General features: G+C 52.6%; 1 protein-coding gene across 1 annotated transcript in view; it reads left to right on the forward strand.

The window, feature by feature from the left end:
* Window positions 1-4952: 4952 nt before the first annotated feature.
* Window positions 4953-26807, forward strand: part of LOC135362175 (alpha-mannosidase 2-like) — a 165070-nt gene continuing 143215 nt past the window's right edge. The window contains exons 1-4 of the mRNA XM_064575597.1: window positions 4953-5117; window positions 6356-6697; window positions 20355-20612; window positions 22953-23097. Of these exons, the coding sequence (XP_064431667.1) occupies window positions 4953-5117; window positions 6356-6697; window positions 20355-20612; window positions 22953-23097 (910 nt within the window). The remainder of the gene's footprint in view (window positions 5118-6355; window positions 6698-20354; window positions 20613-22952; window positions 23098-26807) is intronic.

The raw sequence follows: 26807 nt of genomic DNA on the forward strand, positions 1-26807 counted from the left end.
TGAGAAGGTGACACGAGCATCAGTGAGGTGAGGCAGTGAGGCGTGGGGAGCTGGTGGCAGAGGGGCCAGCCTGCACTGCGGCGGACTCACGGCCTCCCTCTCCCAGGGTCTCTGGGGGTCAGGGGGACTGCCCCTTGTTTACAGAGGAGAGAAGAGGGCATCGGGCAGCCTCAGCTTGCCCTGCTGGGACCACGGAGCTGGCGTTCATCCCCCTGTCTAGTTTTCAGAAACCCGTCCCGGGAGCTGACTAATGTTTGGAACATCACACGTCATCGTGGGTGAGAACGCTGTGAATTAGTTCCTTTGACCAGTTTTCATATTGGAATCTGAACTGTTTTTCTCCAAAATAGGCTGAACTTCAAAGTATTTGAGTTTAAAAATGAAAATCTGGTTAGGGCTTCTGCGAGTGGGTCGGGGTTCCCCGAGACTGACGCATCCTATGCCGATTACCGCCTGCGCGCCCCGGCCGGGCAGTGCCCTCAGCCTGGGTGCCTGTTCAAGTTGGCAGGCGCCCCGGATTCCTCTGCCCTCTGCTGTGCCCCACGCCTCTGGGGCCTGGGTAGAGCCTCTGTGACACCTGCCATCTGAGCAGTTGCTGGGGGGCGGGCCTCAGCACCCGTAGAGGTGGGGGCCCATCTCGGCTGAGCGGGCAGGCTCCTGTTCTCTCAGGCCGTGGGGCTGCTGCGAAGAGCACCAGAGGCCGATGGTGCATGAGCAGCAGAAAGTTAGGTCTCCTCGTTCTGGAGGCTGGAAGTCAGGTCAGGCGGCCAACACGGTTGGGTCCTGGCTCTCTTCGGGGCGCAGACAGCTGCCTTCTCACAGTATCCCAACATGGGGGAGACTAGAGAGGGGAAACAGACTGTCTCGTGACTCCTCAGGAGCACAGATCCCATCAGGGGACCCCACCCTCCTGACTTCCTCTAAACCTGAGGCCCTTCTTCCTAACACCGTCCCGTCTGGGGAAGGACTTGCGCATACGGACTTTGGGGCCTCACAGCATTCAGCCCATGGCCAGGTATGCAGTTGGGCTGCATCCTGCCAGGGTGGGGAGCCTTGGGGTGGCCTCCTCCTGTAAAAGCCAGGTGAAGGATGCCCCAAGCGGCTCATGCTGGGGAAGGGGCCGATTACTGTGTTTGCCTCTGCCTCCACCCGCTTGCGCATCAACCATCTTTGCTTTGCTTTCTGAGCAGGCTTTTTGTGAGCAGTTCATTTCATGATAGCAGCTAGTGTTTATCCATCGCTTACTGTGGGGCAGAGACTGTCTCGGGCCCTCGTCGTGAACAGATCCCTCTGACTTTGCAGCCAGTCTAGGAGAGAGCTTACGGGGGAGGTATAGGGAGGTCACGTGGCTCGCCCAGCATGCTGAGCGGTGGGGTAGGGTTCAAGTCCAGGGCGTCTGAGGCCAGGGCCTGCTGCTAGCTGCTGACCTCCCCACAGAGAGCAGGGCCTCTTCGCTGGTGATGCCGCCCCCAGGGGACATGAGGTCCTGTTTTAGGACCTTTCCTGTTAACATCTGGGGCAGGGAGTGTGTGCTCCTGGCATGAAGTGGGCAGAGACCAGGGTGCCTGGCCCCCAGGGGACTCTCTGGCCCGACCGTGCACAATGCCAAGGAGGGGAGGGCCGCTCTGGAGCCCGAGGTGGCCTCTCAGGGAGCCGACCCCACGGGTGGCTGGCAGTGGTGCGCAGAACTCGTGGGCCTGTGTTCAGTTTCCTTGGTGGGCTGTTAGTCGTGGGGATGGCTTACTCGGTGTTGGCGCTAAGACGACCACGTCAGCCCTCATTCTTACTGGGCTGGGCCCGGCGCAGATGTGTTGACTGGCAGGCAGTCTAGTGGGGAAACACAAGGATCTGAGTCTTTCACCTCCCTGGGTGGAATGGAGCCTTGGAGTGATGGACAGGACCCAGAAGCACCCACGGGTAGAAGTCCCAGTTCAGTCTTGTTGAGGAGGGCCAGGACGTGTCAGGGAAGGCTTCAGGGAGGAGGTGATGTCTCTAAGGTTACCCGTAGGGTGAGGCTCCAGGCTTAGGAGGTGGGGCCATCCCAGCCGAGGGGAGGTGCCGGGTGGGCTGGGCTGGCTGACTGCACACCTCATCTACGTGGTTTGCAAGTTCCCCCAAGGCAGGGACCATGTCCCATTACCTTTGTTTCCCTTTGGGGTCCTGTGTCATTACGTGAATGTTGCTGAGCTAAACTGAGGTGTCTTCAGGGCCTGGTGACCGCGGGCTCTCCCCTCCTCCATGTTCTGCCCCACTCTTGTCCCTGCACCGGCCCCACGGCCCAGGGCCAGGCCAGGCCTCTGTTGAGGTGAGGGACCTGTGAGTGCCATTTCATGTGACTGTGCTCCTCGGAGCGGAGTTGTGTTTCTGGGGCCTGGACGCTGTGTTTCACGGGGCCCAGTGTGATCAGAGTGCTGCCTGCCCTTCCCACTTCCGGCATTGTGTCGGTGCCTGTCCCTTTATGGTGCGCCACCGTGGGAGCTCACATCAACCCACGCAGCGTCCACAGGGCCTGCTGGCTGCCCTCGCCTTTGGCCTTCAGCCCTGGGTAGATGACAGCCTGAAAGTTCCGGGATGCTGCAGCAGGGGTCTCCGGCCTGCCTTCCCCGCGCCTCCTGCTTACCTTTCGACTGTCCTCACTTTCTTAATCAGCGTCTGAGGTATCTGTACCTTTGTATCTGAAGTCAGATGCCGTTTGCTTGGTCTAGGGTGCTGCTGGCGTAATGGGGAGCCTGCGCCTTTGGCTGCGAAGGGCTCAGTGGGCGTGGCTGGGGAGGACTGTCCATCGCTGATGGGGACTGAGATGCAAGTGGGTCCTGGGTGGACACTGGCTGCCCCGGAGGGGGACACTGATGTGTTTTCCACTTACAGTAGCAGGGAGACCTGCTGTTGACCTTCCTGCTTCCTCGGGGGGCAGGGGGCATCACTGTGCCTTGCAAACCCTGCCTGTCCCATCTTAGAGGGGGACCGGATGTGTGCTCTGCTCAGGACGACGTGGTCCTTACATGTCGGAGTAGATCACAGGGATGCTCTCTAAGATGGCGGAGAAGTAAAACTCAGCACGTTTGGTTCCGCGTTAGAACGAGGAATCCCTCCCCCCGCCCATCGTCTTTCCTGAGGAATCATGACGCACAGCAGAGTGGCAGATTCCGAGGGCGGGGAGGAGGGGGTCTGAGCATCGCTGCCCTGGGCCTCCCGGAGGGCAGGCCGGTGGGGACACCTCCTCCAAGCGAGGGGTCAGCCCTGCGGAGGGGCTGGGACTTGCCCTCACCTCGACGCCCACCTCTCCAGGCTTTTCTGGAAGCTTAAGTGGGCCAGACACTGCTCCTCTGTAGCCTGAGGGTTTCTGTGTGAAGCCTTTCCAGGCCGTGATTTTAGGGTAATGAGTCAGCTCTGCGGGAAGAAGGGGGTCGGTGGGAGTCTGACAGCGGCGGCGAGGAGCCGGCATGTTTTCTTCACTTTGTTTGGTTCCCGCCCCATCTCCTGGAGTTGGTTTTTTCCTCTACTTTAAATTTCAGTTCTGGGAGATGTGACCATTCAAGGGTATTTAGACCTGGGGGTGTACAGCCTGGTGCTGCCTGTTCCTGTGGGCCCCTCGTTGGTCCCTGGTGGCTCTTTCTGAGTGGGTGTTGGGCCTTGGGCTCTTTTCTGTGGCTCTTCCTGGTCCGGGTTCCTGGATTTAACACACGGTTTCACTTCGGCCCTGTGTGTCCCCGTCGGTGGGCCTTTGTGCGTGGTGGTAGGTGGTGCCCTGGGGCGGGGGGTGCTGGGCAGGCCTGCAACCTGCTGCCCCTCCCCTGCTTGCATGCGCTCTAGCTTCCTGTGCTTTCTCTTGGTGATGGTCCCTGCCCGCCTCCCTCATGGGGCTTGGGGAGATCCAAGGGGTGCAGTGCCTTTGTGGGCTTCATGCTCCTCCACGTGTGGCTCGGTGGCTTCCTTCTGTGCTCAGGCCCAGGTGAGCCCCACAGGCACCAGCAGATCCTTGGGTTGTGTCACCTGGGCAGGCCTGCTAGCAGTGGGGGAGCCGGGGGGGTCTGGAGTTTTCTGGTTGTCGTTTTGCTTTTGTGTGAGGCATGTCTGTTTTCCCAGGGAGTAACGCTCTACCAATAAGGCCAGTGGGCTTCTTGGGTGTTCACTAGTTTCACTTTATTGCCCCGGTCACGCGGGTCTGCACTGGCCGGTTAGGGGAGGAGGGGATGGCTGTGGCACGGTGGCGTTCCCGAAGGGCAGGTGGCGCGGGTGGGAGCCTTCTTACTGGGGAACAGGGCCGTGGGGGGGGGTCCAGGAGGCCGTCCTCACCCCCTGCGCGCTCTCTCCGCAGATAGCGCCGGCGACACTGCTCCTCTGCAGCGGTCCCAGTCTCTCCCACACTCGGTGGCGGCCGCCATGGGTGGCACGTCTGACCCCAGCGCCCTCAGCAGCTCAGCGTTAAGTGAACGAGAGGCCTCCCGGCTCGACAAGTTCAAGCAGCTCCTTGCCGGCCCGAACACAGACCTCGGTGAGTCCCCCGCTGGCGGAGGGCACGTGCACCTGCGCCCCCACGTGTGGTTTACTTTGTCAGAGGGCGATGTGTTTGTGCCGTCCTGCGCGAGTCACAGAGATGAGCCGTTTGTCCTTGAGGTTTACTTCAGCTGTGTGTTGGTCATGGGCTTCCGGGGCCATTGATCTGGTATTTTCTGTTCTGTTCTATTTTTTAATGCTCCGATTGAACTCCTTTGGCTTCTTGGGGCTGAACTGGTTTGCTCCACAGGACTGGCCAGCTTGGTGTCCCTGCTTTTCAGAGTCTTCGTGGGGACAAAGAGCTGGTGACCGGGGTCCTGAGTGCTGCTGACTTTACACCTTCCTTGGTGTAAAGTGTGGGATAGGCCGTGAACACCCCGGGAGCCCAGGCGGGGCTGGGGTGGGCGGGCCAGCAGGGGGCCGTACAGTCAGCAGTGTGGTTCTCAGGGGTCACCATGGCCGCGGGGCCGCTCTGCCACCAGGCTCTGAGGCGGGTGCTCGCCTCCAAGTCCATTTGCTGGGCTTCCCCTCGAAGCCGCGTCCTTTCCTCGGTACGTCTCATCTTTGCGGAGTGCCACGCTGCATCGGGCATCTTGCTGGCTGCGGGGGCTCTCCGGAAGGTGGGATGTGGCCGCGGTCACGAGATCACGCATGGTGGAGGGTGGGTGCCAGGGTGGCACGGAGGGCTGGCGCGCCTCGGCAGCAGTGCCCCCTCCGCCAGCAGGTGGCGCGTGAGGCACAGGGCTGGGCTGCCCAGCAGGGAGGCGGGCGGAGGTGGAGCGAGCATGGAGCTGAAGGATAGGCCGCGTCCCTGAGGATGCTGCTCCCCTTGTGGGTGCAGAAGGGTTCCTTCCCGCGAGTTTCTGCGTTTTCATTTTCCTGATTGATTTGCTCACGCACACGTAAGACAGTCACGCGGCAGCAGAGGATGTGCGGTAAAAATGTGTCGCTCTCCTCTTCCCCAGGCCTGCTTTCCCTCCTTCGCGTGATTCCAGGTGTCTTCTTCCAGGGACAGGAAGGGAGGCCTCTCGTTCTCTTAACGCTGAGCTGCTGAGGGCGCTGGGGTCAGATCACGCACATGACAATGCACGTGACGTCTTAAACCTTTTATTTTGGTGTAATTTCAAATGTAGAAGAAAGTTGCAAGAACGGGTTAGGGTTAGGGTAGGTGACCCTGTGACCCATGCAGCCCCACAGTCAGCATGTTGGAGCCAGGAACACTCCCCCTGTGCTGAGCTCCCGGGCAAACCCTGCAGGTCCCCTCCCCTGGCTGACCCCCTGAAGGTTCTGTCCCCACCTGCCATGAGTTGGAAGTCCCCACAACCTCCTCTTCAGGTTTGGATAATCTGCTCCAGTGGCTCATGGAACTCAGAGAAACATGTGTGATTCTTGGGCAGCCATGAATCTCAGCTTCTTCATGATGGGGGGCAGCCCAGCAGCTGAGTGACCATGCAGGGCTGCCTCTGCTTTTATTTCATTTTTTTATCAGAAAAGCAAGGGCAGTTGCCTCAAAGCGTGGGAGAGGAGGACAAAGGGATGGCAAGTATCCTGAAGTGGTAAAGCAGTCCTGCACCCTCCCCTAGGGGCAGGCACTCAGGGAGGCAGTCATGGGATAAGGGAAAAGTGGGATGTTTGTGCTAGCAAGCACCAGGTGCAGAAAGGGGACCTGAGGGTTACATTCTTTCCTAGCTCCTAACCTGTGCCCTGCCCCTGGGGATCATGGGATCCTGCTCCTACTGGGCCCTTGCGTTCAATAGTCTGAGAACAGGAACGCTGTTGACCTTTCAGCTGCTTCCACAATCACTCCTGAGGGCTTACAATATATTTTCTAAGAATAATTCCACACTTCCTCCGTGAGGTGGACTACCTGGTATGCACAGAGGTGGACATGAAGTTCTGCGACCACGTGAGTATGGAGATCCTGGCCCCCCTCTTCGGCACCCTGCACCCCGGTTTCTACCAGGCAGCCCGCAAGGACTTCAGCTACAAGCATTGGCCACAGTCCCAGGCACACATCCCCAGGGACAAGGGCGACTTTTACTACATGAGGACCTTTTTTGGGGGGTCGGTGGTAGAGGTTCACCGAATGACCTTGGCCTGTCACCAGGCAATGGGGGTCAACCTGGCCACTGAGATTGAGGCTGTGTGGCACAATGAGAGCCACCTGAACAGGTACTTGCTGGACCATAAGCCCATTAAGGTGCTGTCCCCAGAGGACCCGTGGGACCCTCAGCTGCTGGGCTGTCCCCGAGAGGACCTGTGGGATCCACAGCTGCTGGGCTACGCCCCATCATGAAGAAGCTGAGATTCATGGCTGTGCCCAAGAATCACCAGGACATCAGCAGTGGTTATTACTTGAGGAGTCATTTTGGTGCCCACCGGGTCTTTCACTTGAGTTAACAGATGAGCCCGAAGGAAGGACGTCATCAGTTAGGAAGTACAGACGAAGGTCAGAGTGGAGGTGGGCAAAGGCCTCTTTAACTCAGAGAGCGGGGGAGCCCCGAGCTTCTTCTACACACCTTGCCCTGCTCATCGATTCCAGCTGCCTGGCTCTGAGTTCTGTCCTTTTAATGAACTGGTCATCTAGTAAGTAACATGTTTCTCTGAGTTCCATGAGCCACTGGAGCAGATTATTCAAACCTGAAGAGGAGGTTGTGGGGACTTCCAGTCTGTAGCCCATAGCTCAGAAACAGGGGTGACCTCTCTGCCCAGCCACTGGCTGACCACTGAGTTAACAGCACAGGGATTCAGTGGCCACACACAGCAAAGAATACAGACTTGACAAAGTGAGTTCAGAAAAGTCACTAAGCCAACAGTAGCAACTACAATGAGCAGCAATCATGAAGCCTGGAGTGGGGAAGGTCTGATGTTCAGGATGCTTCCATTATAATATTCATAATCACACCCTGGACTTGTCACTGGGGCCAAGTCCCCCGGCTGGGGGTCAGGTAGCTCCTACATATTCCACGTGCCTCTCTCTGGCTCCCCCAGCCGTGCACAGTCCTATGCTGCTTCCCAGCAGAGGTCGGTTTTAACCAAAGCCAGGAACATGGGATGGGTTTTCCTGACTCCCCACCCCCTGCCCCACAGAGCTGCAAGAGAGGAAAAAGATTTCCTCAACCCTGTTAAGGTCCCCGGCTGAGTCTGGAAATTGACAAAGACAGATGAACAGGAGAAAAGCAAGCAAAATGTATTGGTTGCTTTGGTGGGAGCCTCACAAGACCATGAAGACCAGCAGAGGTGACTGGAGCAGACAGCTCTTCTACCTTTTAGACAAAGAAGCAGTAAGTGTGTGAAGAATTGACAGACGCAGGGGTTTGGACTAGGGCTCGTAAACGGTAAAGAAGTAACTAGGAAGATAAGGGTTAGTTTAACCAGGTGTGTGTGTATAGACCCCGTGATCCTAAATTCCTTGACTCTGGTGATAAGCACGTCATCTCTGTGGTCCGGGGCGAGAAAGTTCCACATGGCAGTCTTCTGACCTGCTTAAGGGAAAAAGGGCTGATGGCTGGGGGTCAGAGAGACCTTCTTGCTTTGCTCTATGCAAAAGTTCTTTTAGCTTCTGTATTTATTTTGCCAAGGTGCCATATTCAGGGTAGTGTGTCCTGACCCTCACTGGCCTGGTGCTGTACTCTGCCTCCTAGTATCAGGACATTGGATGTGCTGCTGTGGAGACCTTCCAGCCCTGGGGTAGCCCCTTGTCCAGGGAGGCACCTGCCTCAAGGGGAGGGTCGCTAAGGGTGGCCGCCCCTCCTCAGGGAGATTGGGTGGGAGAATGCAGATCTTACTTCGAGAAACTGACTTTATTTCCTGAAAAGGTCTACCTGATAGTGGGATCATACGGGAGTTCTTTTTTTAGTATTTTGGGGAAGCTTCATCCTTTTCCCAGCATGGGTGTGCCAACCAAAGTCAATTCCAGATGATTTTTACCTATAAACCAGAGATTTTGCAAGAACCTCTCCAGCAGAGAACATGAGGAGAACAGTTTCAAGACCTTAGACAGGCAGAGATTTCCCAGGATGCAAAATATACTAACCGTAGGAACAAACTGGTGACTTAGAAACTATGAAATGAAGAACTGGTTCTCCTTCTTCCATTTCTGGCTAGTGTGCTGGTCTGTGCCTCGATCTCACCTCAGGCAGCTGAAAGGTTGACCTCCCAGGTCAGCTACCACTGAGATGGCTACTGTTTCTAGAAATTCTTCGGGGTGTGGCCGGTTTTCCCCACCTGTGCACTGATCAAGTCGGCGACCTTGGACAGTGGAGCCATGGGTCCTCCAGGCATGGTTCTCCCCCAATGCCCCAGTAAAGCCATTCCACTGAGGGTTTAGGGGGACCGGAGCTGCCCCTAGGCAAAAACACCAGAGGTTCTCACTGTCCCTACCTGGCCTTCAGATGCTCCTCAGTTACTCCTGTGCCTCTGGTGTCTTCCTGGAACCCTGACCTGGCTGGTTTTGGACAGTTTGTCCAGTGGTACCCTCACTTTCTGGGAGGGGGATTTGCTGGAATCCGCAGTGTGTCCTGCAGCCCCACCGGGATCACTTTTTGAAGGCACGTCGCCTGGGCCATCTGAGGACTCAAGACTGTGGGTCTGTGGCTTGGAGGGATTCTGAGCAGCTGGTGGGATTCTGAGCGCTGGTGGGATGGGAGGGCTGCAAGGCCCAGAGGCAGGTTTCCAGGAAGCTGTCTGGGGTCCCCAGCATCCTGCCGTTTTTGAATCAAAGCCCTGAGATCTTTAAAATGCCAGCAACGTTACAGCATGGGCCAGAAAAGCAAATGTCCCTGTGCACCCAACACCAACTAAACTATTGGCCATTTCTTGTCACTTGAGTTGAGTAGAAAGGATTGGGAGTCAGGGCTTGAGGGGGGTCCTGGGTCAGACTTTGCGTTTGGGGGACAAAGGTCATCCGGACAAGCTTGTGCTGAGGCTGAGGAGGGGGTCTGTGTGGAGACCCCAGCTGCAGGCACTGCTGTCCAATGATGCCCCCTCAGCCCGACCCAGTGCACCTGCTGCTGGGGGAGAGCCTCCCCCCTCCTCTCTGCCTGAGGGCTCTCTCCTGCACGAGGTGTGCCTCCTCCCCTGCCAGTCACTGCCAGCCTGCAGCCTGGGAGGGTGGGAGGGTGGCTACCCCGAGTTCCTTCAGCTGCTCGGGGAGCGCCTGCCCGCTCCTCTCTGCCTGAGGGCTCTCTCTCACACCAGGTGCCTCCTCTCCTGCCAGCCACTGCCAGGCTGCAGCCTGGGAAAGTGGCTATCCCGAGTTCCTCCAGCTGCTGGGGGAGCGCCTGCCCCCTCCTCTCTGCCTGAGGGTGTATCCTGTACCAGGTGCCTCCTCCCCTGCCAGTCACTGCCAGCCTGCAGCATGGGAGGGTGGATACCCTGAAAACCTCCAGGCCTGTGGACAGAGTCAGTGCAATGTGGTCTCCCAGCAAGTCTGAGCACCAGGCCCCCACATTGCTCACTCTCGTCCTATGGGCTCAATGTGCCACATCCTCCCTCAGGCTCCCTGGGTCCGAGTCCTCCTCTGCTCGTGGACCCTCCTTGGCCCAGGCTCCACACGCTGGGACTGGGAGCGGGTCTTCTGGACGTTCTGGACTCTCGCTTCTGTTCCGGTGACACGGGCACAGGCCGGCCTCACAGACTGCTCAGAGGAGACTCAGCACAGGACGATGCAGGTCGCTGTAAGGGGAGATGCCAAGTGACCCCAGAGGGAGCGCACAGGCCTTGCAGAAGGCGCTGGGCTCATGGGGCTCAGTGTGGGATGCGGGCGCCCAGCCAAGGGGCATGGGGAATCCTGGTGAGGGCGGCCCTGGCAAGTGGGGGAGGGGGAAGCCACGGAAGGGTCTCAGAAGAGGGAGGAGACAAGGAAGAGGACAGGACAGAGCTTCCCAAGGAGGTCGATGGAAGGATCAAAGGATCACAGAGACCCTTGGGGAAACTCGGAGGCCCTGGAGATGTTGGCTGAAATGCTGTCATTTGGTCAGAAAAATTGTGTCACAACTCCCCAGTTGACACTGGATGATTTACTCTTTGTTGGTTCTAGGAATCAGTGCGCACCTGCCATTAGAACTCACATGGCATGAAGTCTAGGACATACTTACTTTTCATCACTTTTCAGGACGAGATTTTTCTAGAGGAGGTGCTAAACACGGGTCTCTCCATTCTTTTCTTTGTGCGACTGGCCTGTTTCCAGGAGCAGATTCCTAGTGCTCATCGCCAGAGCTAGCCGTGAGGACTGCCCCCCATCACCTCCCACAGTGGACGTGACCATGTGGGTTGGGGGGTGCTCACTGATGAAGCCCCAGTGCTCAGTACCCAGCAGGGACCCCAGATCCTGTGCTGAATGAGGGAGGATGGGAGTGAGGGAAAGAGAGAGGGAGGGACGATGGGAGAGAAGGAGGGGAGAGAGGGAGAAGGGAAGGGAGGATGGGAGGGAGGCAGGATGGGGAGGGGGAGGGGAGAAAGGCAGGAGGAAAGGGAGGATGGGAGGGGTAGAGGGGAGGGAGGGAGGCAGGGAGGATGGGAGGGAGGCAGAGAGGCAGGGAGGGAGGGAGTGGGGGAGGGAAGGGAGGAGTGGAGGGGAAGGAGAGAGAGGGGGGGATGAATGAGTGAATAAATGACGTAGGGAGGGAGGGAGTGAAACCACAGAAGCTGGATCTGTACCTCAGGAGCCATTATTTGGGGTGAGGTCCGAGGGCATCACAGCCTGGGTCCTGGATGGTGGCTCAGGGCACGTCCATCTGTCCTCCCAGTGCTGACCTTCCTTCTCCTTGGACCCGGTGTCATCCTGGATCCTCTCCACCTCCTCCTCAAACAATTCTCAATGTTCCCAGGAACAGGGTGGCAGGAGGGGTCTCAGGAGGGGCTTCCCGGATCCTGTGCCCCGAATGACAATGTGACAGTGGCTACAGGGCATTCTATCATGAGGACTGGGACCATGGATCCCATCCATCTCCTTGGGCATTAGCGTTGTTCCATTCCCTGCTCTCTCCACCACCGCTGTGATGAACACTCCTGAAAGCAGATCTGTGAAAAACCGAGCCAGAGTTTCCGGGGGTGAGTCTGAGGCCGAGCATGCCAGGTGATGGGTGCACCTGCAGCCTGGGATGGGTGATGCTCACTGTTCTCCCAGACAGGGGTGCCCGTCACCCTTTCCTCCAGGGGACCTGCATTGGACCTCCACTTACTCACGTTCTCCCCAGACCAGACACCTGCCAGTCTGAGGGTGATGAGCGCTGCCTCCATAGGGTTTCCTTTGCCGGAATCCTTCCCCGGGAGCTCCACATCTCTGACACATATTCCCTGCATGCCTATCCTCCCCCTTGGACTGGCATGTGTTTGGTCTCCATCCCTGTGGAACCCAGTGACTTGGAGCGTGGTTTGTACCAGAGTCAGGTGAAACCTTTCTCTGGCCTTGCTTTGTGGTGTGTCTTCCAGCTTTCTGCGTTTACCTGGTTTCTGTGTGGGCCGCAGGAGTAACCAGCCGTTTCCTGTCTGGGGTCAGGCTGTGGTGTCCCAGCAGGTACAGGGGTCTCTGCCCCGAGATTGTGCCTGTAATTCCTTTTTTTAAAAAAGATTTTATTTATTTGCGAGAGAGAGTGAGAGGGAGAGAGATCACGAGCAGGGGGAGTGGGAGAAGGAGAAGCAGGGTTCCCATGGAGCAGGGAGCCCAATGCGGGGCTCGATCCCAGGACCCTGAGATCATGACCTGAGCCGAAGGCAGATGCTTAACGACTGAGCCACCCAGGCGCCCCTGTGCCCATAATTCCTAAAGTGGCCTCTCTGATTACATCTGATCTGTAATCAATCGGGGATTTCAATATCGAATAAGGGAAATTTTATGACAAATAAACAGAAGAAAACGAGTCCCCTTTGAAAATAAGTGGGCAGACACAAAGGCTCCTATTGCATGATTCCATGTACAGAAACATCCAGAACAAGTAAAAGAATAGGGAGAGAAAGCAGCTTAGGTGTTTCCAGGGTCTGGGCTGGGGGCGAAATGGGCAGGGGGGCTTCTGGTTCGGGGACTCCTTTGAGACATGAGATATTCCACAGCAATCTTCTGGGGTGTGGTGGCACAGCGTTGGGAATGTACTTATGCTCATCACATGTTCAGTTGAAAACAAGTAATTTTATTTAAAACAAATAATAAACAGTATAGAGAACATGAAAATGAACAATATGAACTAGAACAATATGAACCAGAGAGAAAGAACATAGGGGGAGGGGATGAAACAATCTGGCGGGGCGTCGGGGTCCGGCGATGGACCTAAGGGTAATTGTACAAGGAGCTCTCCCCGCAGGGCTGTGGGCTCTGGATGTGGCTCTGGGAGCCCTGCGGGAGCAGGAGTAGGGGCAGGGGTTGGGATAGGGGCAGGGCCAGGGGCAGGGCCAGGTGTAAGAGCAGGGCCAGGGGCAGGGGCAAGGGGAGGGATAGGATCAGCAGTCGTGGCAGGTGCAGGATCTAGGGCAGGACCTGGGTAAGGAGCAGGAACAGGAGCTCAGGCAGGGGCAGGGGCAGGGGCAGCAGGTCTGGCAGGGGAAGGGGCAGGAGCAGGAGCAGGAAAAGGAGCAGGAACAGGAGCTCAGGCAGGGGCAGGGGAAGGGGCAGCAGGTCTGGCAGGGGTAGGGTTATGAGCAGGAGCAGGGTCAGGGACAAGAACAGGAGCTCAGGAAGGGTCAGGGGAAGGGGCAGCGGAGTCTGGCAGGGGCAGGGAGAGGAGCAGGAGAAGGAGCAGGAACCGGAGCTCAGGCAGGGGAAGGGGCCGTGGCTCTGGCAGGGGCAGGGGAAGGGGTAGGAGGAGGATCAGGAGCTGGGTTGGAGCAGTGGCAGGTGCAGGATCCAGGGCAGGAGCTGGGTCAGGGGCAGGATCCAGGGCAGGAGCTGGGTCAGGGGCAGGAACAGTAGTAGGAGCTGGGTCAGGGGCAGGTGCCAGTTCTTCCTGGTCCACGTCAGGCTGTCCGTGGGTGGGTGCCGGGTCACCTGCCGGCTCCTGGTCTCCTCCTGAGGTCGCTGCAGGCACCACCACTCCGTCCAGAGCTGCCGATGGAGTTGGAACGGGCTCGAGCTCCTCAGGTGGTGGGGCAGCTGTGAGAGGAGAAAAGCTCACCCCGAGCCCGCTCTCTGTGGGCCTTTGCGGAGACAGAACCCAGCCCAGGGCCTCCCAGAGAAGCCGCAGCCAGGAAGGAGCCCTCCCTGGGGTGTCTCCCCGACTGCAGTCCACCCGCTGGATGCTCTGCGCCCAGTCGTTGCTCCAGGCCCCACACCAGCCTCTGGGGGCTCGTCCCTGTGGGGCCAGCACCGACCCATCCCCACACACCACAAACACCCAGCCCCAGCCTTCTCACCCTCAGGCTCGGTCTCCGTGGGCTCCGGCTCCTGGACCACTGTCCGGTGACCAACCACCTGGGACAGTGGTGTGGGTGGTGTTGGAGGTCTTGCCCGGCAATCCCCGGCACTTGTTTTTGGGGATGCCTGTGGGGTCAACCCCTCCATCAGGGAGGAGGGCCTGTCCGCCAGCCGCCTCGGGAGGTCATCCGTGGCCTTCTGCAAAGACAGGGACGGGTAGCCGGCTGGAGGCATCACAGCCCTGCCTGGCCATCCTCACTGTCCTCCTGCCCAGTCCCCCTGCTGCTCCCAGATCAGACACAGACCTGTGAGTGCACAGCCCTGCACCCGGGATGCAGTGACCCATCCCTGCAGGGCGATCGGGATAAACCCTGGGTAGAAGGGGCAGCGCCCGCACACCCCATCCCACCAAGCCAGCCTTGACCTTGAACATGACCTGCCCACTGGGAATCTGACCCCTCATCAGCCTGCTCCTGCTCAGGGTGGCCCCACCCTGCATGAACCCTCTTTACACACACACACACGCACGCACACCCACAGACACACACGCACGCACACTCACACTCACAAACAGACACTCACAGACACACACACACACGGAGGGGGGCCTGGGGCTCCACAGGCAGATCAGAGCGTGTGGGGCTGGGTGGCAGGCTCTGGGCCTCCTGGTGTCACCTTTCTGTCCTTCTGGCCAAATGGCCAGAGGCTGTGGGGAGCCCTGATTCGACATCCCCAGCGGGGGACAGCGTTTGCAGGGCGCTCTTTCTTCAGCCTGCAGCGTCCAGATTTGGGGAAGCAGCACCCGAACATGCTTTTTGTTGGAGGGTCTCCAAAGAAATGAGCTGGGCAGGGGGCTGTCTCTGGAATGTGGGTGCCTGGTTACCGGGGTTCCAAATTCTGTTGGACTCTGTTGTCAGGGAAGTGAGGTCACCACTGCCTGGGGTCCCCTTACCCAACTTCCTCCTCACACAAGATCCCCGCCCGAGGGCCCCCTCCCCCGGCTGCTCAATGCTCCCCCTCCCCCCATGCCCCATCCATACAGTGACTTCCTCACAGCCCCCCCACAGCCTTCCCAAGGCCTGGGTGCAGCCGGTGTCCCCGCTGTGAGGACACAGAGCTGGCTTCAGACTGGGCTCCCCTGCATGCCCAGGGCTGTGACCCTGGACAGACCCTGTGCCTCTCAGGGCCTCCCCAGGCTCCCCATCTGCACAGTGGGGTGTTCTGGCTTCTACTCCTAGGGAAGCCATCAGGGGTAGGACCTCTACATACATTCCGGACCTGCTCTCACAGGAGGCTGGGGCACACTTGGCAATGCAAGGATGAGCCAGGGGCTGGGCGGCACATGGAGCACAGCTCAGAGGGGCCTGGGTCTGCTCTGGGGTCTGGGCAAAGCCACCCCCTTCTTGCCTGTTCCCAGCCCCTGTGGGAAGGTTGCAATGAACTGATTCCGACCTTGTCCCCTGGTGACGCACACTTCCAGGGGCTCCCATTAGGTTTAGGCTCAGGCCCCGGGACCTCGTCTGCGCCCACGTGCTGGGCAGTCCCCACAGTGGTTCCCGGGCATTCCCGCATCCTGCTCACACATCCCTGTGGAATCCCCTCCCCTCCGGGGTGGATGGCCTGTGTGACCGCACTCTCAGGAGGAGAATGGGGCCAAATGCTGGGATGTCATTTCCAAGCTGATGGAGGAAAGTCTGTGACTTCTTCTGGTTCCCACTGTCGTGTGTTCATTCTCTGTCTCCTTCTCTGTTTCTGTCTCTGTCTCTGTGTCTCTCACAGGAGCAGGATCTGTGGACTCCAGGGGTGATGTGAGAAACCTCAGAAGCCTCCCTTGTCCGTGTTTCCCTCTTCTGTCCCGGTGCTCCGTTCCTTCCTAAGGCCTTGTCACCCGGACCAGAGCAGTGAATCTGGAACCTCTTCCAAATGGAGACCCGGAGGCTGCAACAAGGAGGGTCTTGGCCTTGGTCCCCAGACTAGTGGTCAGTGCTCTGCCACGTTCTGCGTACCCAGGTCCTCAGCCCCCCAAGCCCCCAGTCTGTCCTCTGCTCCGAAGGACCTCGAGGGAGTACAAAGCATTTTCCCAGGACTGGGGGCACAGGGGGTCGGGAATGGAGATCCAAGGCCAACAGGCTCTCCCACAAGCCTGTGGGACCCTAGGGACACTGCATCTCTACAGCCCAAGTGACAGAAGAGTAAGCTGAGGCCTTTGTGCTGGAGCCCCTCTGGACTTGGGGGTGGGTATCTCTTCCTGCTTCCAAGTGCCCAGGCTGGTGATGGACACCGGAACCCAGACCGTGTCCTCTCCCAGTGCCCTGGCAACCGCCCTGGGCCTCTTGGGGACCCCTGACCCTCAGCCTGGCCTGTCTCCCCTCCCCATGCTATGGATCTGGGTCCTTGCCAGGAGTCCTGATGCCCTGCCCCATGGCCCAGCTGTCTGCAACCTGTTTCTTCTTTCCCCCCTGTCACCCACCTCGCTCCCAGGGTTTCCTCCCCTTCTGACCCCCAGCTGGGCAGTCAGAGTGGTGTGTGTGTGGGTGTGGGGGTGGGTGTGCAGGTGCATGTGCCTCTACGTGCCTGGGGATGGCAAGGTCATGTCCCCACATGGGACGGTGTGGGTAGCTATTCCTGAGGATCTGAGGGGCTCTCACCCCCAAAGCAAACCTCATGGGAGGGTTGGGACTGGAGAGCAGCTCCTTGGACTCTGCACCCCTCATTTGTCCTGGGCCAGTCCCTGCCTCTCTTGACCCAGGTTCCCAACTGTCCCTGAGGGTCGGACATGGAAAGGCTTGAACGTGGCTGCTCCTCCAGGGGTAGGTGGGGGACAGGTGCACGCAGGCCTCCCCACCGAGAGGGCCAGCCAGGTGTGTCATGGCCAGGTGTGCACAGACGACCTGCCCACAGCTCCTGGACCATGACCCAGCCCTGCGGCAGATGTGCACGAGACCCATGGCTCCGCACCTGACCGGTCCCCCGCGTTCCCTCACCACCTCTGAGACAAGGGCTCTTCTTCGTCCTAGGGCCCGTCATCCTTCGGACAATGAGAGCAGAGGGATCCGTATGTAGGGGAGGCCGGCAGGGCGTCCCACGCAACATCGTGTGCCCATCTCTGCTTTGTCGTCTAGGCTTAGTGGCGGACCCCCACCTAGAAAGAGGCCCGCGGGGCAGGGACATTTGTCTGCCCTGTTCCCTGAATTATGGAAAATGTCTAGAAGGGGCTTCCTGTCCATGTGTGGAGTCGATGAAGCCCAGCCAGCACCTTTCAGATGTCTGAGTGGCTCTGGGGCCCCTCTGCCAGCCCCCAGGGATCCCTGTTCTGGCTCCACCCAGGATGGGAGCCCCAGATGGAATCTGAAACCTCCTCACAGCCAGGAATGCGGCTTTGCCCGGGACACAGGACAGCGAGGCTTGGGGCAGAGACCTCCTTCACGGTGAAGAGGAACCGCCTCAGCCCCAGGCGACCCTCCCCGTGGGCCGGCCACAGGGTCGGGGAGCCGTCCCAACAGGCCCGACGGCAACCCCGTGTGTGGGGCCTGGCCTCGTGGCACGCAGGGTCCCCAGGAGACACCTGAGGTTCGGAGAGGGGACGTGCCAGGCCCGAGACACACAGCCCGCAGGTGAGGGGGAGCCTCCGGGCGGGACGGGGGGCCCTGCTCACCTTGGTGAGCAGCAGGTGTGGGAAGGGCTGGGGAGGCGTTCCTCTGGGAGGTGCTCCGGGAGAGGGGCCACAGGAGAGGGCCTGGCCCGGCTCCACCAGCTTCCTCAGGCTGTCAGCACGGACCGCCCACTGCCTCTGGCTCGCCCCCAGCGGCAGGGCCCACTCAGGTTCACGGTGGGGCTGATCTGTGGTAAAGGAGGGACAATTCACAACACAGAAATTGCAAAACTATTTCTGTCCGTGTCCTGAAGTGCCACAGAATATCCAAATTGGTTCGGATCATCTTCCACGTATGTGAAGGGTGATTTTGTACCTGGCCAAGGCTGGGGCTGGACCGGGTGTGTGTGTCTGTGTGTGAAGGACCAGGTGTGTGTGTGTGTGTGTGTGTTTGAAGGACTCGGTGTGTGTGTGTGTTTGGCGTGTGTGTCTGTTTGTGTGTGTCTGTGAAGGGAGCAGCCCAGACCCCTTGGGTTGAGGTCATGGCCATGTAAGGGGCACAGCCGTCGTGGCACCCCGGGTCGTCAGTGTCCCGGATGGCGTCGGGGCAGGAGACACTCCCGGCCCTCCCCGAGCCTGGTCCTTGAGCGCCCTCGTCCCCACACTCCCCCTGAGCCCGCACCAGCCCTTACCGACTGCCTGGTGCACGTGCCCCACGCCGGGGAGCCGTTGAGGGAGGCTCCTGTTGACCAGCTTGTCCCCAATTTCTTCCATGGGGCTCTGCGAAGACAGTGAGCGGAGCCCTGCCCGGCCGTCCTCACCGTCCTCCTGCCCAGCCCCACTGCTGCCCCCAGATCAGACACAGCCCCGTGCGGGCACAGCCCTGCGCCCGGGGTGCAGTGACATGTATCGACAGGGCTCCGGATCAACCCTGGGGAGAAGGAAGCCGCCCCAGCACAGCCCGTCCCTGTGCCTTGTCAGAGGAAACCGGCCTCCCCCAGCAGCGCTGAGCTGCCTCGAGACCTGGCTCTCGTTCTCGGGCTGCCTCTCACTCTGCCAGTGGTGCCGGATCGGGTGGGAGAACTGGTGTGGAGGTGGCTCTGCTCTGGAATTCACCCCGGAGCTGCTTTTGCCTCCGGAGGGGGACCGCGGGTCGGAGCTGGAGGGGCTCTAGTCGGCGGGGCCCTGACCGCTGTGGCCTCAAGATCGGGTCAACCTTCCTCTTGTAAATTTCCACAAAAGGAAGCAGGCAGAATCCTAGAGATGTTCTTCCAGTGGTGACCCCTGTGACGCTCCTGGATCAGAGTGCTGCCAAGGTGGACTGCCTTAGGAGGTTTGCGGGCACTGGCCCGTGTGAGGTTTGGGGACTCCCTGTGAATGCCGTGACCAGTTTTTACCATCTTGATTATGGTCTTCCATAATTTTTTTTCCAAAAGGATGATACCAAATTACTACTTTTTTTATGCATGCTTTTTAAACTTTTTCTCTACTGTATCTTCTGAAAGTACCTTCCCATATATATATATATTTTTTTATTAACATAATACATTATTTGTTTCAGGGGTACAGGTCTGTGATTCACGTATTTCTGTTTTTAAGGAATTAATATTTCTAAATTTTCAGTGACTGAAAACATTTCCATGATATAGATGTACCATTTGACCAGTTCTTCACCTTTGGACATTCAGGTGTTTTTTTCCCCTTCCTCTTTCTTACTGTCTTCCTGTTACTTCATTCCTTCTTCTTTCTGTCTTCCTGTTATTTACTGGTGATAGAACTTTTGTTTTTGGGTGTCCAGAGTTATTTGTTCGCTGGGCATAGAGTTATTTTATTAAACCCTAGTGTGGACTTTGGGTAGGCTGTTGCTTGTGAGAGTGCCACTTTTTGTGTTCAGGTATGGACCCATATCTTATGTGTATCTGTCTTCCCAGCATGTAGCATTTGCCTGGTACAGTGGGTGCTCACTAAAGAATTATTGTTGAGTTCCAGAAATATAAGGGCCATGGGACAGATATTTAAGTATTTACCACGTATTTAAGGCCCTATATATAGGAATGAATAAGACAAAGATTGTCCTTGCTCTCATAAGCTGAAATACTACTCTCTACAACAAGTTTTATGTTATAAAGATGACAAGCCTCTTAATGTGAGGATCAATTAAAAAACCTTAAAGTTGGGGCACCTGGGTGGCTCAGTCGGTTAAGGGTCTGCCTTCAGCTTAGGTTTTGATCCCAGGGTCCTGGGATCAAGCCCCACATCAGGCTCCCTGCCCCTCCCCCTCCACTCCTGCTCTGTCTCTAGCTTTCTCTCTGTCAAATAAATAAAATCTTAAAAGAAAAAAAAACCCTTAAAGTCACACAATGTAGGAGAAGCAGTCTACGTGACCTATAGCGTGGTTACTTTTCATGCATGTGGCTAATTGAGGGTTGACTAATTGATTTTCCTGTAGATGATATTTCTTATTTAGGATTGTCCACTAGGGTTACTACAATGGAATGATTTTTTTCAGGTTCATACTTTTTGACCCTTTCAAGTAACTAGAATCATTTAACTAAAATTTAAAATTTCATACCTGAACATAATATGTTATACTTAGCTATTATAGAGAACTCAACAGATCTTTTAGGATTGGGTTTGGGGGCAATAGGAAATATATCCCAAAATATTTTTGGTTTTTCTCTTGCACATTTTAAAATATGATTAAACAAAGATTGCAGCCACGGAGATTTTTTGTTGTAAATTGGTGTTTCAACACTGCCAGCCGTCCACGCTTTTTGTGGTCCCACTTATAAAAGTGGAAAGTGAAGGGTGAGTGGCTGCCCTCTTGGGCAGGCACATAATTTAAAAAAAAAAAATGCGTGTGCCCCAGCAGAGCTATATTAGAGTTTCATATAGCTGCCTTTTTCTTTTTTATTGTAGGGCCAGCTCTCAACGTTGCAAGAAAAAATAGACCATTTGGAGCGTTTGCTAGCTGAGAATAATGAGATCATCTCAAACATTAGAGACTCGGTCATCAATTTGAGTGAGTCTGTGGAGGATGGTCCAAAAAGTTCACAAGGCAATTTCAGCCAAGGTGCTGGCGCACCTCTTCTGCCATCAAAACAGTTGTCCCTTGTAGTGGACCCTGAAGACTGTTCGTTCGCTTTGCAAAGTGGAAGTCGGAATTCAGATGTGCAGGTAATGTATGCATTCGTTAATGATCATTGGGATTTTCTTGCTTTTCTTTCTTTTTTGATCTGGTGTCTGTTTTAACTTAGTAAGTTGCTTAAACTCTGGATTCTAGTTTCTGTTTTTGTAAAGTGACTGGATTAGTCACATGACCATTAAAGTTGTTTTTAGTGATAAAATTCTGTAATTCTTTATTTCCCTAATTATTTTTTTTATTATTTTATACTTTGTGATTATGGCCTTTTTGTATGCTTTTTAGGTCTTATTTTGTCTAGTAGATGAAGACTTTTAGAGGTTTGTTTAAATTTGACCAAAGAGATTTTCTTATCTTCCTATTAAGAGTATAAGAAAAGCCTTATTCTTACTATATATCTTTTATACATTATAGGTTTCACACAGTGTAGGGTTCGATACCTTCTGCTGAATATCTCTTTGTGAGAGAGGGAAGGGAAATATTCTAGAGCTGTGCTGTTCAGTATGAAAGTCACTGTCCACGTGTGGCTCCTGAGCACTTGAAATGTGGCTAGTTTGAATTGAGATGTGTTCTAAGTGTTGAAGACTTACTATGAAAACGAATACAAAATACTTTGTTTCATTTTACATATATGTGGAGATAATATTATGAGTATATTGGATTAATTTAATTAATTAATTAAAAAAATTACGGATTTGCCTTGCATTCTGTTTCTCTTGGATAGCGCTTTTCTAGAGGGTGGTGGAGTTGTAAACTAGGATAAGAAAGGACTTCTGCTTTTCTTAAATTTAAGGTGTGTCAAATGTGCTCTGTTCTGCCAGTTAGCAGAGAGCTGTGTTTAACCTGTACCTTAGACCTGAGCTCAAACTTGGTGACGAGTCTGTACTCGTCAATTAATTTAATTTAATTTAATTTAATTTTGTTGGACAAAATGGGTTGGCTCTGGCCTTGCTTTGGAGTAGATGTTTCTACTAACTTCTGGGGACAGAGAATGTGATAGGATCTTGAAGCCTGTGGCTCACAGACCAAGCCAGCAGCTGGAGACAGAGTTGGCCAAGCCTTGTGCCCATAATCTTATCAACTAGTGTGTGGTCAGGTTCCCACACTATCAGGATTCTGTGCTGTGAAGGTATATCTATTTTTGTGAGTCTTGGCTTCGTATAGGTTTTAAATAAGTACCTTTTAAAGGAGAACAACAAAACTCTTTTTGGAGGGGGTTGTTAAATCTGGGCTGGACAGAAACAGCCGTATTGCTGAAGAACCCCAGAAGGCAGGCAGAACGAGGCAGTGGGGTACAGGGCGAGCTGCAGGGCCGGAGAAAGAACCAGAAGGAATAACAGAGACTGTTAACACATCCTCCTTTCCAGCTGGTTCCCTTTATTGACTCATCCTTGGGAGCATTTTATTTTATTTATTAAAGTCATACATTCTGAAGTGAGAGATATGTTGTTGCCTTAAAATACTTTGCATTCACTTTTTACATAATTTGCTCGGTATCTTTAAGTTTCTTTGTAACCCGCTTATATATTTTATAATATATAGTGATTTTTATGTAATTAAAATTTTATATATAATTTTTACATAATTTAAATTTTACCAAAGTCAAATTTTGGTAAAATCAGTTTTGGGTTCTTTGTCACATTTAGTATTATAGAGGATATGAAAAATACCAGCTTTTAGGTTTTTTTTTTTTTTTCTGCAATATTTTTTCCTTTGTGTCCAAAAAGATTATTACCTCAGACTACTACATTGGAAACATAGAGAGCATTTGAACATTTAAAAATTTCCATTTTTACATGATTATGCCTCATTCACTCAGTTGTAGTTTTAGTTTTAGAATGAAAAAGGTGAACATAACATTTGCTAAATGAAGGAACAGCTGTAGATGCATTTCCATTCAGATACAGATTTTAAAATATATGTGATTAATTGTAAAATAAAGACAACTCAAAGTAAAAAAAATCATCAGTATTGCTTGTGAAAATGCTGAAATATTTGGTCATAATCACATTTCATCAAGAAATTTTTTCTTTGCTGTTTAGTTCCTATCAGTTTCCACTAAAATGTATTAGAAGAAAAGCAGGGCAAGAAGGAATTGAATGAAATTATTTTTCATTAGAAGCAGATGGAGGAGGGGCTTATTTATCAGGATAGTTAAGTAACACAGTAGCATTTTAAGAATTTGAATGGTAATTAAATGTTTTCTGCCTTAAACTGTTCAGTTAATGTCTACAGAAATAGTTTTATCTAGTAAAATACATACACAGTGACTAGCTTTGAGCAAATATTTTCCAACATTAAGTTCAAATTAAAAATGGTAATACATGGTTAAATTTACTCTTTTTTCCCCTATATTTTGTCTTTTGTATTTTTAGATGTTGGATGTTTACAGTCTAATTCCTTTTGACAATCCAGATGGTGGAGTTTGGAAACAAGGATTTGACATTAGCTATTTATTTAATGAATGGGACTCTAAGCCCCTTCAAGTCTTTGTGGTGCCTCATTCCCATAATGACCCAGGTAAAATTTACACTTCAAAAAAACTACAGGTTATTAAGCCCCTGTACACACAGAGTATTTTAACGAGAATCTGGTAGAGCTGATTTCTCAAGTTTTTGAGACACTATTTGCTGACTTGTTCCAGCAACGTATTCCTTTTATTTTGAGTTTTTATCAATTTATGTGCCATTCATGGATAGTACTTGTGCGATGTGAAATAGTAATAAACACAAGAAGGTCTTTGTTTTGGGGATGAAAAGTTGAATTCACTTAAGGTGCTGACTGTTCATCGTAGTTACTTCTTGTAAAATACTGCGTGGGAGAATTATTTTGTGTTCATAAACTGTGCACTAAAAAATGCAGAATTCTCATGGGAACGTTTGAATCTTTAAAATGGAAAAGCAATGTAAAGTGGTTAAGAGCCTTGGTCAGGTGGACATGAGTGTGGAGTCCCAACCCCATGGTGTGAGACAACTTTAGGCAAGTTACAGAATGTGAAAGTATTTTCGCGGGTAGAATCAGAATAAAGTATCTACTTTATAAGATGAGTTGTAAAAGCGTGATGCATGGCCCCGGTAACTCCTGTCATTATCATTATTGTTATTATTTCATATGACAGCTTTTGTTATTTATTGGGGCTGGAGACCTTTTCCTCCAAGGTAAGGGAGAATTGCTAAAATTACAGTGGGAAATGTGATTCAATGTATAGATTTGTTAGTGTGAGTACACTGGCACAGAGTAAATACTTCATGAATTCTGTTGCAGAATTTTTGGGGGAATGTACTTCAAAAGACTTCCTTTGAGGACTGACTTACACTTCTATTTGTTACTTTTCTCAATTTTTCCATTTCATCATTACTAATCAGAGGCACCATTATTCACCTAGTACTTTGAAGGTTTTTTTCTTTACTCCCAGCATTCATTTATCTCTGACTTATATCCTTTCCCATTGATTTATTGGCATATGTTCCCTTCTGTTTCTAAGACAGTAGAACTTGTTGCTTTAGGTCTGGATGGACACATGATTTGGTGAAGTTGTGTGTGTCTGTGTGTGCGTACACACGTGTGCTGCTTTGGATGTGAAAGGTACTCGGACAGTTTGGATGCTGAAATGTTTGAATTTCCATAAAACTTCAAAATTCAGTATGCACAGAGGTCTGAAATATGTGAAATCAATATTATTTTGGAAATTTGTGATGAGCATATGTCACACCAGCTTCCGACTTGGTTTCTCTGTCTTTGGTCTTAATGTCTTTATCTTTTCTTACAAATACCCATCCATCTTATTAACCTTTCCTCTTAAATGTTTTGCATCTTCTTCCTCCTTAAACTTAGCCTGTCCCTTCAAATCCAAACTCCGATGGCCAGGCATCATGGAAAGACTGCAGGGATCTGGAGCCAGGCAGAATGAGGCAGGCATCCTGGCTTGGCTGTATACTGGCCCCAAGTCCTTTGGGCACATTTGTGTGTCTGTCAAATGCAGATCATATGGTAGATCATCTTAAAGCAGGAGTTAGTTATCAAGTAAATACAAAAGGTGATGAAAATCACACGTAATTAAAATTCCTTTAGCTATTTACTTACTTGTATGCCAAATTAAATAGTACATTTGCATGTAGGGTATGTGTACTGAAAAACAGGTCTTTGTTTATATCTAGACTTAACAGTGAGGTGAGGTGCTCACACTTGATACGTGGGATCTGAGTTTGCCTGTAGGACTACAGATGATTGATTTTCTCTGTAAATCTCATTCACTCTGAAATATTCCCTTATTGAGTGAAATGGTGGCAGAGCCCCTGTAGTATTTAAATTGTTCTCTCCTTTCTTCTCTGCCAGTTCATTTCTTGTCTCTTAATTGGGTGTGTGATGTGATTCCATTGTATCCAGTTTCTTATAGGGTCGTCAATACACTTTGCAGTATGTCTTGCAAGTCCTCATGTGAACCCATTTCTCCAACCTTTTAGATTTTTTAAAGACTTTTATTGTCTCTTCCCCTTTTCTGCCATCCTCAGTTTCCACCAATCTCATTTCTTGTAATTCTAGAACACGCACGCTTAACTGTAATAATAAAATTTGTGGTTTACCAGGCAGTGTGCCAAATGTTTTATAAACATTGAGTGCTCAAAACAACCCTAGAAGGTGAGTGTCACTATTCCTGATGAAGGCGTTACCAACTTGTCAGACTTCCAGGGGCAGTAAGTGGCATCACAAGAATTCCTTGTTACTTTACCTGGACCTCCCACCTGAGTACACTCAAGGGACAGAGAACATGTGCCTCCTGTTCAGTCTGTCTCATTGCCTAGCCCAACACGTGGCATATAGTAATCGCTAAATAGAGACGAGGCCTTCCCGACCTTTCTCCATGCCCCTCTGAAGCTTCTTGAACCTTCCATACTTGCACACAGGCAGAGATGTCAACGTTTACAGCACTTCTGCTTTGTCTCCTCACTAGAATGCAAGCTCAGTGAGGGCTCACACTTTGTCTTATAACCAGCAGGTCACTAATGCCCAGAAGAGTCAGCAGCACATGGTACTGACTCATTCGGTTCAATAAAATAGTGAACCAGGGGATGTGATTCTGCAGACTCAGAGGAAACATTGGACCTTGACATTCACATTTCTTTAGCTTCCCTCCATCTCTTCTTCCTGTTGTCTTATTTCTGTTCCTTAAAAAAAAAAAATATTTAAAATGTGCTTTGTAATTTTAAATACAAACAGCAGATGATAGGAAGCTCTTCAAGGGCAGGGATTACCTATGCCTTTGAGATTTTGTTTGTTTGCCTTAGGGGTTCCCGCTGTAGTTAATGTGTTGTTCTGTGGGGAGATTTCTCTAATCATTGGTCCTGACTGCTCTAAGTGAATCTGTCTGTTGGTATCTTAGCAACCAGAGTTGAGTCTTTTTGTCTTAGTAAAAGATGTTAATGACCCTTACCCTCAGGCCCTCCTCCACTTGAGGAAGAAATAATAGTCTGACACTGACCTTTTATTTTTTTATTTTTTAAAGATTTTATTTATTTATTTGACAGAGAGAGACAGTGAGAGAGGGAACACAAGCAGGAGGAGTGGGAGAGGGAGAAGCAGGCTTCCCGCCGAGCAGGGAGCCCGATGTGGGGCTTGATCCCAGGACCCCAGGATCATGACCTGAGCCAAAGGCAGATGCTTAATGACTGAGCCACCCAGGCTCCCCCATGGACTTTTTGAAAGCGAAAGCGATAGCGATTTTTGCTACCAGGCAAAATAGAGAACAGAACCGCTCGCTGGCTTTTCTTGATAATTTTCACCGCTCCTTCACAAAAGTAGAGTTTAGGTAAGCTAAATCATTCTGTGAAGAAGTAAATCATTCAGATCATGAAGAAACCTCTTTTTCAGTGGAAGAAAAGAGATAAGTGTGTGCACAAACATTCCAAGTCAAAATGTGACTCTGTAATGGGAAATCTTTGTATAATACTCCTAAATGAATGTGCAGTTAGGCGGTTTACTTTCTAAATGAGATTTATAGAGATTTGTTTGCATTTTCTGCAGCAACAGTTTAAAACAAACTTTAGCTTAGTGGTTTGTTTCATCGGAGTTTTGTCTGTTGGGGATAGGAATGTTTGAAATAGACTTATGAAAGATTCCTATATTGAGTTCCCTAACTTTAGGAATTCTGTTGCTGTGTTTTTATATATGTAGGTGTTTTTCTTTTTGGATCGAGTTCTGATATCTCACAAGACAGATAAATTTCAAATTAT

Source organism: Mirounga angustirostris, unplaced genomic scaffold (assembly GCF_029215605.1).
Source record: "Mirounga angustirostris isolate CCGP_5_RB_7025 unplaced genomic scaffold, mMirAng1.0.hap1 SCAF_12, whole genome shotgun sequence".
Taxonomy (NCBI): domain Eukaryota; kingdom Metazoa; phylum Chordata; class Mammalia; order Carnivora; family Phocidae; genus Mirounga; species Mirounga angustirostris.